Source organism: Gavia stellata, chromosome 2, assembly GCF_030936135.1.
Source record: "Gavia stellata isolate bGavSte3 chromosome 2, bGavSte3.hap2, whole genome shotgun sequence".
Taxonomy (NCBI): domain Eukaryota; kingdom Metazoa; phylum Chordata; class Aves; order Gaviiformes; family Gaviidae; genus Gavia; species Gavia stellata.
The window spans coordinates 27102434-27118069 of record NC_082595.1 but is presented as its reverse complement, the minus strand read 5'-3'; the positions used below and the strand labels follow the sequence as shown (position 1 = coordinate 27118069).

At 36.2% G+C, this 15636-nt stretch overlaps 1 protein-coding gene across 1 annotated transcript in view; it reads left to right on the top strand.

The window, feature by feature from the left end:
* FMN2 (formin 2) overlaps positions 1-15636 on the top strand; it is a 164368-nt gene that overhangs the window by 69907 nt on the left and 78825 nt on the right. Inside the window, exon 8 of the mRNA XM_059835781.1 lies at positions 1468-1555. Coding sequence (XP_059691764.1) covers positions 1468-1555 — 88 coding nt within the window. The remainder of the gene's footprint in view (positions 1-1467; positions 1556-15636) is intronic.

Genomic DNA, 15636 nt, shown 5'->3' with positions numbered 1-15636 from the left:
TGTAATTTCTCTTCACTGTAACTAGTTAGGAATCTGTGAGAAAAGGAGGATGAAATACCTTCATAGTCATTGGTTATGAAGGTTTAGGAGGGAAAAAAATAATTAATAAAACAATTGGCCAGCCAACCACATCCTCAGAAAACCTATACTGCAAGCACTGTGAGTTTCTCAAACTTCCTTTCCTAAGCAGTCTCAGGGGCAGAGTTCTGGGTCAGGTTTTTACTACTTCTCTTCAGCTACTCCTCAAACTGAAAACTTAAGTGAATCAAAGTTGGCCACAGGGCAAACATCTTGTGGGTATCTTTATGTTTTTTTCAGATGTGAATTGGATCATGACATTCTTTACTCTGCCTAGATGAATTCTACTTTTTTATAATCTCATTTCTACTAATTAATTTCTAAATAATTTTGCCAGTGGGGCTGTAGATGATACAGCACCTTGGTGCTAAGACAGGGACTGTGTAACTTGAAAAAATATGTACATGCTTCCTGACTGCAATGTAAAAAGAACTTGAACTTACAGTTCTAATTATCTGGCTTTTCTTCTTTCATCCAAGTGATTCACAAAGGTTTTCTTCTGCATGTTTAGTACAGTGTAAAACTCCAGCAACCTGAGCAGATTAAATATTAACCTCTTTCATCTACGTAATGGTTGTAGCCCTGCATTGAAAAGTACTTAATCTAGAATCACGTCATTTTACAGATAAGGGTTCTTTCTTGGCATTACTTGCTTCTCATAGCAATGATATAAAATTTACAGTAAGTTGAATTCAAACAGCTTAGAGCCCTGTGGAAGACAGTCTGTGAATTACTTGTTGCTTTTATGCTTGCAAAGCAAATATGTACAAAAGTGTATTTTAGTGGCTAATTTTAACTCCCTAAAGCAACAAGTTTTGATGGCTTGATTTTTATTTTTTCTTTATTTTAAAAACAAAAAAGCTTTGAGACCTTTTATATTCCCTAAAAGTGATCAAAGAAAATCCCAATATGTACGTGGTTATTTTGCTTTTTAAATAAAATTCATATTGGCGCCTACTACGTCAAACATTCAAATAAAACACAAATTCTCACAGTTTTAGCTTACTTCAAAGATGGAAATCATTGTGCGGTTTTGGAAACCAAAGCAATTCCAAGATAGACACAGTTGGATTTTTTTTTATGTGACAGCCTGTTTCATACACTTAGTAACATCAGTGTGAAGTTGAAAGTGTGCATCCTAATGAAGGAGGAAGTCCAGGGGAACGTTTATAGTGACTCTTTTAGGATTGATTCAACTAGGTGACATAGTTACTTATACTTGTGATGGATTTATGCAGCAGAAGCAAACTTAAAAAATAATAAAATTACTCATTTTTAGATGTATATATAGACTACAAGGTACTGTTTCTTGAATATGTTATTAGTAATGTGAAATATCTTGTACATTTTCCTGCAGATTAATACTAATAGTTGGGTTTCTTTTGGCAGGTTGTCAAGTTGTTAAGTAACAAAAGATCTCAAGCTGTTGGAATATTAATGTCTAGCCTTCATTTAGACATGAGGGACATTCAGCATGGTAAGTGAAATAAGTATTGTTGATTCTGGCCCAGATCACATCATCAATAATCTGGAAATGCTAATTATTTCTACATTTTGATATGTAAAATAAATTAATAAGAGGCTTTTTTTACACTCTGTTTTTCTGAAAGTAGCTTGTTCTGGCATTTATTTTCCCCTTTCTAGTAACATATTACTTTGTCCTGTATAGAAAATAAAACTGTTTGCTTGCAGTATTGCCGTCTATAGTTTTTGGCATCAGTTATCTAAGTGGTATAAAATATAGACACTTTGATTTTGGTCTTTCTGAGGAAGAAAATGTGATGTGATGTTTATTTTAATTCAGATAGTCTCAGGACATATCCAGAGAAGTGAATTATAACATTGAATTGATTTGCTATATAAAATAGTTCCTCCATTTGGGGTAGCACAAACTGTGCAGTTCTTTCATCTGCAGCAGCATTTTTTATAAAGGGAGATCTTTTAGGGGGACTGTAATACTTTTCACATTTATGCTAAGAGACAGTAGTGCAAAAAGGTGAAAAGTGGAATTGCATTTATATTCAGAGCATCCTTTATGTCTCCCAAAGGCTTTAGATAGATTTGAAGCAGATTGAATTATCCTGTGAAGTGCCAGGCTATCTATTAAATAAATGTGGTTTCAAGTATAACACAGACTTCATAAATCACAAAAACATCTTGTGAACTTTCTAGGCTACGTATTTACAGCCATGCATTCAGTTTACTATGATTTGCTTATTTTGTGAAATTATTCATAAATAGGACAAATTTCAGAGCATTCTGTCAGTTAGTGAGTAACTCTTAATCATATTTTTAAGTTTTTATTAAACTGTTTTGATGGTTACTAGACTTCCTCAAGCTGAAGCACTTAAGATGGTAGTCATAGAGCAAGGCGCCAGTACTGGCGCCAAGAAGTACTTGGTATTTCCAAAGCTGGCAGATGTAGTTCAGTTAAGTCATAGAGCAAAATCTGAAAACAATGATATGGTCCTTTCCTTCAGTCAAATATTCAACTTGGTTTCAGTTAATAATGAGAACCTTATGAACAAAGGAGTCCGCCTAACATCTGTGTCTGTGGTAAAGCCAACACAAGTTCATTGAAAATTTGCTTGCTTAACATGCAACACTAACAATAACATGGCATGAATGTCAGTAGTTGAAGGGGTCAAACAATATTATGCTTAACCTTTATCCTATTACAATATTAAGCACACATGATCATCTAAGAGCTGTGTGCAGATTTTGCATATTCCTCTTTCAATATCTGTTTTCCAAAACCAAATTTTTTTGCAAAGGGGAATTTACTAGTGCTCTTATTCCCTTGCTGTGCAGAAGTGATTGAACAAATGTGAGAGAACTTTTGTCTGATGGGGGAATTTGTGGAAATGGTTGGATGATCCTGGTGTTAAAAATGTTTTGTTTTGGTTTTTTTTAAGAACATAAAATAGGCATGGAGGAAAAGTGGTGAGGAACAGGAAAGAAATTTGCATGGTGGAGGCCAAGAAAATAGAGGAGAGATCTCACAGAGAAGTATTTCTGACATCAGTCACTCCATTCAGAGTTCTCTGAGTGATCTAACCATAGAGCCCGTGGAAAAATTATAAAATCACAAGCCCAAGTATTTAGCTTCACCTTTATCTATGCACTATTTTTACTTGCTTGTTAAAAAGTAAGGGTTTTACATATTTTTGAGTTTTATAGCTTACTGGTTTATCTGCTGCAATTTGAATATACTAACGAGAAGGTACTATCAAAAATTTAAATAATGTTAAAGAGTGCCTGCATTAGCAAAAGAGGCAGTTGTTATATTTGCATCTTTATACATTAAGATTTGAGAAGTATGACAATAACAGCAGCAAAAAATGTGATCCATGTTCTTTGTCCCCTGGCCCAGAGTTTTAGTGTCTTGAGTTTTTGCCATGTTTAATGTACAGTGACATGTATATTTACCCATAATCTCACTCAGTACAACACAAGCAATGTTTTTTCTTAAATTTGAAAGGCAGTCAAATGAATTTTTTTTTTTCCCTGCTGACAATTTGTAGTACTAGGCAACTTTCTTTATAGGCTTTCTTGTAAATATTCCCTATATTATATATAAAGCATATTGGTGGGATGCAGTATTCATGCAAATTGCAGAAGAATTATAATTTACCTTGTTATTATTTCTTTTTTTTTTTTTTACTGGCCATAGAAAAGCACCCAGAAAGAGAGCGGAACTTTTAATGCAGTGTGGTATTCAGTCCATTTCTTGGTTTTATTTTTCTAATGTTTTAGACAAATTTCAAAGTGTTACAGGAACAAAAGGGAAAACACTTGTGCTGGGTATTAATTCACCTAATAAATTTAAGATTTGAAGTTTTAATCAATATTGTGTTTAACTGGAGAGCTTAAAATAACTTGAAACCTGGGTAAATGTTGTATTTAATGTCTTGTAAATATTTTTTTTGTATGGTTGGGGGATTTTGTTGTATTTTTATTTGCTTTTTAAGATACAAACCAATGGTGAAATGTTGTCTGCATGAAACAATTCTTGGTGAAAGATTGTTTTGGAAACTTGAAAATTCGAATAGTTTATGATAGTTTGTTAAGTAATCTTGAGCACTTAGCTACCTTTTCATGCATGTGTGTTCAGATGGCATTTAATGGAAGATCTCAGAATATTGTAATTTATGCTAAATAGCTTTCTTTGATAATGATGAAATCCTTGTTAAGTATCTGCTTGTAGAATTGCATTTGTCTGCTCCTGACTTTGAAATAGGTTTAGTAAGACAAACTCTCAAACTCTGGCTGCTTTTAAAATATTTTTACAGTGTAGAAGGAGTAGTTGTAATAATCAGAGCACATTTGTACCAAACTCTAGTATGTCTTTCTAGTACTGCTTTAAAGTAGGGTAGGTTGATTTTTGTTGTTATGGGGTTTTTTTAGTAGATTCTAATTGCTAACAGAGCTCCCAGCTATTTTACGCAGTCTAGGCTAGAACTGTAAGAAAAAATGGTCACTTTAGTCGCAGTGCCATTTCTTTATGTTATTAGTACAAAAATGAGTCCTCTTCTCATGGCTTCTCCGGTTTCACACAAGGTTTTACTGATGCCTACTTTTTACAATCATCTATCAACTATGCAAAACACTTTATCCGGGAATTTTGCTTGCTTTTTTATTTTCACTATACCGCAAATATCCTTTATCCAGTATTATGTTCCCACTGGAAATATAGCTGTATTTGGCTGCGTGATACAGCCAAAGCTTGAGAAATGCCAAACAAGCACTTCTTACATATTTTTCTTTTATAGCTCAGATTTTCTTCTTAGAGAAAAGACTTTGGTTTTAACATTAGTCTTTTGGGTTTTTTCTTAACATTTCAGAGATGCAGCATGTGCTTAAATTAGAGATCCAACAAGATTCCAGTTAACTGCATATAGTAATCTATGATGAACACCCTATACATTAATATATAATTGCATGTTAAGCCTGTGTCTGCGTTTAGGGACCATGTCTCTTATTCAAGAGCTCTCTTTGTAATAAAGTTGTCTGTCATCACATGAAATGTAACAACTGTTTGAAACTGTAACTATGTTGCAGAGAATATGGTGATCAGTGCCTTCCCCAATCCCCTTGCTTATAAAGATACAATGTATCCTCTTCTGTGTTTAAGCTTTTATGGCTGTTAACAAGTGCAGTAAGAACAGTGAAAAATTATTTGTGTATGGAAGAATTAAACTGAAGATGTCAGCCAGAAGAAAAGCAAATTTTATATCTCATCCAGATAAATATTACACTTACTACACAGTCAGATTTATATCTAGTATTTATTTCCAAAATGGAAATTAATCTTTTGTTCACCAAAATCATCTTAGTCTGAGTGTGCCTTGTAAATGTTAAAAGTAGAAGTCTGGCTAAAACAACATATGCAATTCTCTGTCTCTTGAAGTTGTCTGTAATCTTTTCCAATTCAGTAAGTTTCTCTTAACAGGGTTTATCATTTCAGGCACTGTGTTACCTCTGGCATGGCTGCAATACTCTAACTATAGTTCTGTAAGTTTTTGCATAGCACCTTGTGGTTGCCCTGGCACTGTTGGAAGTAGTTTGGAGATTTCTACCTCTGAATTTTGGACCACCTTTCTCAAATCCTCATTTAATAAGTAATTTTTTCCCTCTCTCTGAGACAATGCTAATCTACAGAGTTTGATGGAGCTACCTGTCCAACTCTGATAAATGGAAAAAAAACCCCAACACACAAACATATGGAAGACCAAGGCTCTTTTTACAACAGCCCTCAATTCATTGTTGGTCAGTGATACTAGGAGAGGAGGTTATATAAAAGACTAATAGGAAAAATAGTTACGGAGAGGGCAGGCAGATTCACCTCACAGCTGGTAAAGCCCAACCTTTTAACCTGGATTTGAGATTATTTTACTAAAATTGTATCTTGCTCTGCTTACAGAAGTACAAGTTTGAACAACAGACATATCTTCTGCCCTGAATTCAAGACAGATGTGCAGGAAGTGAATGTACTTTAAATGTTAGAGGGCAAAATAAATGTTTATTCTTCAGTCTTTGGCTATTAGTGACAAAGGAACATGAGAAAATCTTGGTTTGGTTTTCTTACTTGACTGCTCACACTCACACTTAAAAATATGAGCTAGGAAAGACTTTGTCGAAGGTTAATTGAATTATTTCACTGGAAGAGGAGAATAAAATGTCTCCTATGCTGCATTATTTAAATGTTCTGTGCAGGAATTCGTCACACATTGAAGCATCACGCAGTCTCAGCAGTCATAGGTCCAAGAGATGCTCTAAATAGAAACCAATCAGGAAAGAATAACTCAACATCTGGAAAATAAGACTCATGATTAGTTTATCTTCTGGAAGATCCAGAGGTGATTTGAGCATTATTTATCCTAATAACAATGTCTGTGTATAAGCATAATAATTTGCAACTCATAATACTGAAATATTTGTCAAGAATGGGTATCTTCCCAAAAGACATTTTACTGTTCAAACAAGTTATGAGAACAAAACAATACATGATTGGATAAAGTTCTTTGGACATTGTTATACTGGAAGGTAAACCAGCTGCCCAAAATTGTTATTTCTGTCAATTTAAGTTATGAAAAAAATGCTGTATGTAAGAAATATATATATATCATTTTTTTCTGTCAGGTGGCAAGTCTGTATTTCTTTGTTAAAGGAGTGATCCATAAAAGTGATTGCAGTCAGTGCAGGTTAATTACAAATTTTGAAGCTTTATCTGTTAGTTCTGGCTTATTAATTGAGAATTGAAATTCTTTAAACATTTTTTATTCTTAATCAAATATCGTGCACTCAGACACCTGAAAATTTAAAAGATTATGGCTTAAGCTTCCCCTCTGATAGGCTTTCCAACATGTGTTTATGATTCTTCTTTCACCACCAAGGAAAGATTGGTTGGTTCGGCATTTTTCTGTCCTGTGAACTAGCACTTCCTCAAAACTTCACACCATAATCCTCAGTCTTATTCCTCCATTTCTTCTTAGATTTATGCTGCCATATTGATTACATTATGTCTGCTGTTAGATTGCAAGCTTACACATTTTATTTGCTTATAATGACTTTACAAGTTCCTATTGTGAAATTATTGGTAAGGAAAACACTGGAATACACAAAATTACTTTTATAAAAGACAGACTAGAATTAAATTAGAGTGCCACACATATGTATTGCTGCAAATGTTTCTATTGCTTTGATGCTGTTAGTATGTCCACAGTGTTCTGAACTGAGCAGCCAAAAGCAATGCTGGAGTCCTTGTCTGGCCCCTCGTGCCAGAGGCAGCTAGTGAGAAAGGACAACGAAGGTCCTTGGAGACAGGTGGGGTTTCTAATGGGTATGGCATAAACCCCTGAGCTGTGGGTGAAGGCCCTGAAAGCCAGTCCTGAGTATTGAAAGCATGCCTCAAGTCCTCTTTCTATCCTCTGAGATTTTCTGAAGTTTAGTTCACAGTGACCAGAGGCCAATAGAGCAACAGCAGCAGTTGTTAAGGAAAAAATACAACCTCGGTTATCATTTTCTTTAAGTATGCATGCAACAGGTCAAGATAACAAAGGACAGAAACATTCATATCACCAAGAAAGGAACTGAATGTTTTATGTGATACATTGTTTTGGAATTTACAATTAAAAATAAATTTATAGAATTAAATCAGTCTTCTATAATGCAAAATACATTTTAAAGAAGTTAGATTCTTTAAATGAGGAAAATCATATTGTGTTTTTTCACAATATTTGAATCAGCAGAGGCTAATTACTGCCACATTGGATAGTTTGGATAATTAAAGATTTTTGTTGTTGTTAAGAACATATGAATGTAATTTAATAGAGAAGTTTTGTAAGAAACTGTAACTGCATTGTTTGTCTGTTGTTTCAGTTGAAACAGTTTATTTTTTTTCTTGGAAGTCTGATTAACTTTGAAACTTTGAGAGAAAAGTTTCAGGAAAGTTCTGTTCTCCCAAAAGAAAAAAAGCAGTACTGTTATTTCTCATTTGTGTACTGTGTAGTTGCTCATAAGAGGGATGGTTACAAAATTCTAAGCATAAAAACAACAAAATGTGTGCTGTTAGCACTAGTACCATGCTAAAATTGGGGGAAGGGAAGGAGGGAGGGAGAAAAAGAGCACCTGGTCTCCTTTCCACAGCAGAAATATTTTCCACCGGTTATCCTTTTATACATTGCTGAACTACGCAGAGATTTTAGCATTATGAAAATTAAGAAAGGCTTATTAATTGACTAAGACCTTCCAATAATGCAGTCACACATTTTATCATTAAGTCAAAAGATTTAGAAGAAAAGGATGTTTGCCACAACAATCTGTTTGTGAATTGTCCATGTGTGTTACATTTGAACACATCTGTACACACAAAAAATTTGTATTAAAAAAATTAATGCTACTTACATGTATATAGCTGTTAAATTTTAATTTAAATACAAGGTAGTTAAAATGAGGATTTAGTAAAACTTGCAGGGTGAATTCCTTTTTTTTTTAACATCCAGTGTACCTATTTTTACTGTATTTTTCTTATCATTCTTCTTTTAAGGAAGCAATTAAAACTATATGCTATATTTGATCAAATTGAGGTCTATCTAGCTTAGCACCTGATCTCCTGTGTGGATAATCGGGGGCGGTGGGTGGGGGGAAGAAAGATTAGTGGCACTGACTGCTCGTTATGTAATTTTTATAGATCTCTATTTTTTAACTTTTTGCAGTAGTCATCTTTCTCCAAGTTGAAAAGTTTGTTTGGAACAACTTTCATACACATTGTCTATTCTGTTGATTTTTATTTTTTTTTTTCCTTGTCACCAGTCTACGATCCATAGTTCTCTCTCTTCTCCTTGCAAATGAGGTGACTAGCTCTGTATGTTATTATCAAGATTTATGTGCGCCAAATGCCAATGCCATGGTATCGCATCATCTTCTATTTCAGGCTCTATTTTTTCTGTATTGTTACTGACATTCTGTTTGCCCTTTAACTGTTGCTAATTATTGAGCTATGTTTTCAGAGAACTATGAAAAAAATCTGAGTGTCTTTTTTGGGGCAGTAGTTGCTAATTTTGTATCCATCACAGCGTTTTTACAGTTTGGGTTCTTTTTTTTCAATATACTTTACATGAATTAACACTGAATATTTGAGAGATCCTTTTGTACATGTTTGTGGTCAGCTTTAGAGTGGCTAGCTCTTATTATCTAACAACATTACAACCTCACGTTCATTAAACAGCGCAGGAACCTGCAAAGATCCTAGTAAGGCTCCCCTGCTACAATTCCGTACTTTGAAAACTGGTCATTCATTTTTGTAAATTATTTCCTATTTTTTTGAACAGGTTTTATTTTTAATCAGAGTAGACCTTTCCTCTTATCCCATGACAGCATAATTTTTTTCTGAAGCCTTAGGTAAGGATTGTGAGGAGCATTTTGCAAATCCAGTATCAGTCTGATCACTCTTACCTGCGCCTTTGTTGACTCCATTAAAGCAGTACTATTTAATTTCTTGCTCATGAGTATCTACTACAAAATGACATGCTACCTCTCTCTCTCGTTACATTGGTTTATCTGTATGTTCTTTAAAAAAGCTGTTCTTCCATATAATACATAGACATTTTCCAGGCACAGAAGTCAGACTGACTGGTTTGTAGTTTCCAGCATTGTCTCGGGAATCCTCTTAAAATTTGTATTTGTATGTTCTGAAACTTGTTCAATTTGAGACGGTGCCCAAAACGTTATCACTCGAAGTATAGAACTTGTCTAAGAACCTCTTTGACCTTTTCTGTGGTTATGAATCGTAACACAAATACTTTGTTTAACCTTTTCTGATTCTCTTTCTTTTGTGCTCTTTTTACAGCCAGATTATCTGCATGCCCAACTGTTTCCTGTCAGGCTTCATACATCTGATGTGTTTGAAAGCAGTTTTATTACTAGCTTTATGCATTTGGCAAGTTGGATTTAGACCTTTTCCAATTTCCTTGAACTTAAGAGACTCTTTGCTTTTCTATTTTCTTTGGCCGATTTCCACTTTTTGAAGAGTATCTTTTATTTACAGGTGTCCCCCATGCTCTTATGTTTAATCATATATGTGGTTTTGAGGGGTAGGAATACTGGGGATGCGAAAAGACTAGGGAAAAAAAGAGTGCTTTTGAATTTTTCCTCTGAACCTCTAACATAGAGTCTGTAAGCTTCCTTCTGACCTCCAAGCTTTTTTACCCTTTTAACTGTCTTCTCATTTTAATGCAGTTCCTCCTTGTAAAGTCTAATTTTATGGTGTTACTTTTAAAAATCTTTTTCCCCTGTCCTATAAAGAAATTTCATTTAAGACTGTTATGGTGTCTCCAACTGTTTTGTACACTATTCAGAAGTAAATCAAGTGTTGCTTCTCCTCTTTTGGTATTTCCTCCTAGTTGCTTTGAGTAATAATTGTAGTATCCTAAAATTTAGACTCCGTATGATGTCTCAAAAAATACTTAACAGATTAAACCTTCTGCTGTTATCTTTTCTATGTTGCATATTATCTTACAGCTTTTACCACTTAGAAGGCATTATTAACATGCTTGTTGTGTGATCTGTAATGGGTACTGACTGTGTTTTTTCTATTCAGGCGTGAACTCCCTCAGTAGGGAATGTGGTAGATCTGTTAGAATTGGTCGCTTCATCTTAACTGACTCATGCTTCTTTCAGTATCCGTTGCCACTCTTCCGCAGTAACTGATTATGGCACCATATACAGCCTTATATTATTAGTGTCACACGGATTACCTTCCTCCTGTTACATTTGGAACAGCCATTAAATCCATCAGTAAATATAAATTTGCCCATTGCAAATGTTAGATGCCCGGAAACTATATGGAAACACACCATATACACAGCCTGGACTTTCTCTACTGAGCCCTGCTTATCTGGGGCATTTTTCTGACTCGTCTCCCTTGGCTTACACCTGGAATTCTCTCCTCCCCGCCACACCACTTTCCTCTCCATCCCTGCCAGGTGACGGGCCGCGCCAGCCTCTGCCGCACGCCTCTCCCCTCAGACACCACTCTGCGGCCGCCTTCGCCGCCGGCGCCGGGCACGTTGCCCCACGCGGTTGGCGGCCGCCTCCCCGAGGCGGGCCCGGCTCCCCCCGGCCGAGCCTCCCGCGGCCCCGGCGGCCCCGGGTCCCCGCTTCCAGCAGCAGGTGGCAACAGCGGCCCGCGCTGCCGCCGCCGGGCGCCGCCGGCGGGGAGGGGGAGCTCCGCGCCCCCGTCCCGGGAGATGCCGGCCCGGCGGGCGGCAGAGCGGAACCCGCCGCCCCACCGCGCTGGCTGTGTCGGGCAAGGTGCTCGACCTTGTGGCTTCGCCCCGCTTTCATCTTTGGCTGAGGCGCTGCTTCTCGGCATGCTTCTCACCCAGTGAACATCCTCTTTTAAAAAATAGTTCTGAGTGTAAGAAGAAGGATGATGCAAAGATGGGAGTGATTTGTTTGCTGTACCCACCCATCATCCATGGTAGGTAGGGTAAGAAACAGTGCAGGGGAAATCATGGTTTTCTACTGCAAAAATCGTAAAACATTTAGTCTAAGAGCCCGCTGTTTCTCATGCTGGGGCCATTGTTTTGGTGTTCCTGTACCTGTCGCGTTATGAGGTACCTGGGTTTCTCCTACTTTGCTGTCTTCTTTCTCTTGTTCTGTCTTGATCCCTAGACAATGAAAGATCAAGGTTATTTCTGTTGTTCTGCTGTTCCACAGGAAACCTCCCCAAGCAATATGTGTTAGATTCTATTTCAGTGTAACGTGTTTTCTGTTTTTAGTGAAGCTGTGTTTGCTTTTAGCTACCTGGACACAAAACATAGCTCAATGGCATTGAACTGAAGCAATATAGAGTGCCTCTTCTAATCTTGAAGTCCTCAGTAGGCTGAATCCAGTCATGATACTGAAATAAATACACATAGGTGATTCTAAATGACATTTGACTTCTTTTTCTTAGAATGTATATATCTTGGTTTTCCACAAAACCAGGCATTTGGTTTTGTTGCAGTCCCAGCCCTTATTTCCTTGAGTTATTCATACCAGCTTTTGAGAAACACTTTGGAGCATGAAAGAAGATGGAACTTAAACCGTAAACATGCATCCTTCTGCCCTCAGTTATCACAGTATTGTGATTTGAATTAGTAAAGCTGTGTCATCTGTCATCTACCTAGCCAAAAATCTTTCTGTATTATTTTCATAATCCCGCCACACTTAGAACGTGGACTAAATATCACAAGATCATTACATCATTTTTTTAGCATCTGTAGCTCTTTAATACTGTAACTTCAGAATATTTGGTGAAAGGCTTAACATGCGTTAGTTCGATGAAATACCTTGTGTTTATCCAGACATCAGACTGGGCAGACATGTAGAATACCAGGCTACATCCAAACTGCTCTCTGCTGTGCCGAAAATAAAATTTTAATTTGATTTGGAGAATAAATTGAGAGTATGTGATTTTATTTCAGAAGGATATTACCATCTGACAGAGGGAACGGCATATTTCCTTTTGAAAGGAAACCCCTCAAATGTTTTGTGTTTCAAATTCTTGAGCAAGAAAATTTGTATTTTGACTTGTGACTACAACAGTTGCTTGTAGAGCAATTATAGATAAATGGGGACTTGTTTTGCATGATTTCTGAATCCCTGTAAGTTTCCACGTAGCATTTTCTAACTAGCTCTGCTACTACGGATACTGATACCATCATACACAACTGGCTAGCTTGAACCATAAGCAAGGAAAGCTTGTTTCTGAGTGATCATGCAGGTCTTCATGGCTAAAAGAACTTGCAGTAATTTCTGTTGCAAATCATCAAAAGGCAGTAACATTCCATGTAGTCTATGCAAAATGATTTAGGCTTGTTGATGTTAGAGAAAACTAGTAGAGAACTTCAGAGGGATGTAGCAATGGGGAAACACGCAGCTCAACTTTAGATTTTTAGAAAGAGCATTCTAAGCATTTAGTCTTGCTGCTAAATAAGGCAAGTCATGTAATATTGCCTGCTAATTTCTGCCTTGAGCTATTAGTCTGTATAAATATGAACATTTTAGCAGTATAAATGATCTTGAGTTCCAGCTGAAATTCTGACCCTTCAACCTTTTGCTTTCTTTGAAGTCACTGATAGTTTTGCCATTGACTTTGGCGAGTCTAGGATTTCATACAAATACTTTAAGTGGTGGAGAATTCAATGTATCCCATGAAACATTGTTCAAAAGGTTAATTTCCCTCACTTTTAGCACTTAAAATATTCTCTCCACAGTGACTTTGTCAGATTAACTTACAGACATCCTTCATTCTTTCCTGCTTTTGGTCTGCAAAATTATGGAGCCATCTGCTTTCGGCTATCTTCTCATGCAGGTATGCGTAAGAACTGTAATCAGGTTGCTCCTTAACTTCCTTCTCTATAAGCTAAACAGATCAAGCAACTCAACAGAAAGACATGTTCTTGAGGTTATTCAGCTATTTCTCTCTTGGTCTCTTTGACATTCCACCGCTACAGCTCTAGTCCAAAGATTGTTTTGACTTCTAGTCACTCCTTGAGAGACAAGGAGTCTTACGTTAGTCATTGATCATGATTACTAAGAGTGTAATCAAGACAGTTCTTTGGGTGAGTTTGAGTCTGCTCAGGAAAGAGCAGCTCTCCCATTAACATTGCCACATGGACTTCACTAAGGATTAATAACTATTTTTAATATCTTTCTTTTCGGTCCTGGTAAAGATATATTTAGTTGCAGTAAGCTGAGAGCAGATTCCTATGGAAGCCTAAGATGCTCTCCTTTCTGGCAGTGTTTCATGAGCCATTAAATTTTCAGATCTATGAGTTAGGCAGTTGTTAACTCATTTAGTGTTGACACTTAAGTAATTTAATGTAAGTATTCTAAATTGCCAACTGGACACAGCTGGAGCTCCATTAACTATATACTAACTGGAGGTAAATTGAGAGCACAAAAGCTAAGATCCTAAGTTAGCTGCTTTACATAGATAATATATTTTTTTGAAAAAATGTACATTTGGTATCTACCCTGCTAACTTTATCAAATAAATATGCAGAGTGCTATATAACTGTTTAAAACTGGTATATCCTTGCCATTATTATAAGGGATGAATTGGGGTCACTTCATCTCAAACAAATACAATAGCAAAAAAATCAAGAAGTTTAATGGTGGATTAGAAGAATTATTAAAGAGTGCAATGTGTATAAGGAACATGGAAAGACTGGGGACTGTTCAGATCTGCTCGGGGTCACAGAGTAAGGCAAACAGTTCAGAGATACCATACAAAAAAGTTAGTGTCCTTCTAGTGATTGTGATGTTAGAATAAGCAATAAATGATTCTTTCAATAGTTAGAATAAATTTCGGTTAAAATTATTCCTGACTTTGCATGACTTTAAACCTAGGTTTCATCTTTGCTAGTGAACTACTAGATGATTCCAAATAAATATCTTCCTCCTCCTCCTGCATTTCGTTTATCTTTATCATTTTGGATGATCTCCCTAAAGCACAAAAGAAAAAGCTTGTCTCTTTGCTTATGGACTGGACTTCTCAAGAGTTAGCCATAGCTTTGTTTACTTTGAGCTGCTCTAATGAAAATAGGTAAGGTGCAATTAAACCAAAAGCCAGCAAATTTGATTTCTGAATCATAATTAAAAGTCTCGATTAGTTTGAAGCCTGAAGACTTGTTTGGAATACAAACAAGTCTTGCTAGCTTCTTCCAGTTGCACTCAGTAAGAGGTGCTACCTTGTTCTGCAAAGTTTGACATGCATACATCCTTTGACTGTCACAGTTACAACCATCACTGGTACCACAGTTAGCCTGTGGAACTCCCGGACATACTGTCACTTAAATAGAGATTGAAAAGTGTTAGAGCCTATGTGGATCTAAAAGGAAAGTCAAACACTAACACACAGGAAACCCAAATTTTATTTCACTTGACTCATGAATACGAAGCTATAAATCATATCTGTCTGCAGACAGATTGATACACAATGTCAGATTTACTGCATGTGCCTTGCAGCTGATGTGTTTGTGCAGTTTGTTTTTATAACGTGCACTGTAAATACATACTGTCACGTAAACATCTCAAAAAGATATTCCTCGGATATCCTGTTCTAGTGGTCTCCCCACCAAAAGTGATATACTTGATAGGTATGACAAGTTTCCTTTTGAGAACGTCTAAATGAAATACCTCTGTGGCATGCTATACTACCTTAACCAGAAGGTGAAAAAGCTTAGTACAAGCTGATGTTGAAGTAAAAGCCAATAGAATTGTGGTTTTATAGCAGTAATTTTATTTTCTGTAACAGAATTTCTTACATGTAAAATATGTCCATATGCCAATGATTAATTTTAAATTAAAATCTTGTTCTTGAAACACTTTTAAAAATACATTTAAGAGACAGGAAGTTTGCCTAGAGAGCAACAAACCCCTACTATAAGCATAAAGCACAAATGTTGGGGTTTTTTAAAATTTATTTAAATGTGTCCTATGTCATTTGCATTTGTGTACTATGCTAAGCCTTAAGCAGCATTTTGGGAGTTATCGTGGTAATCCTTT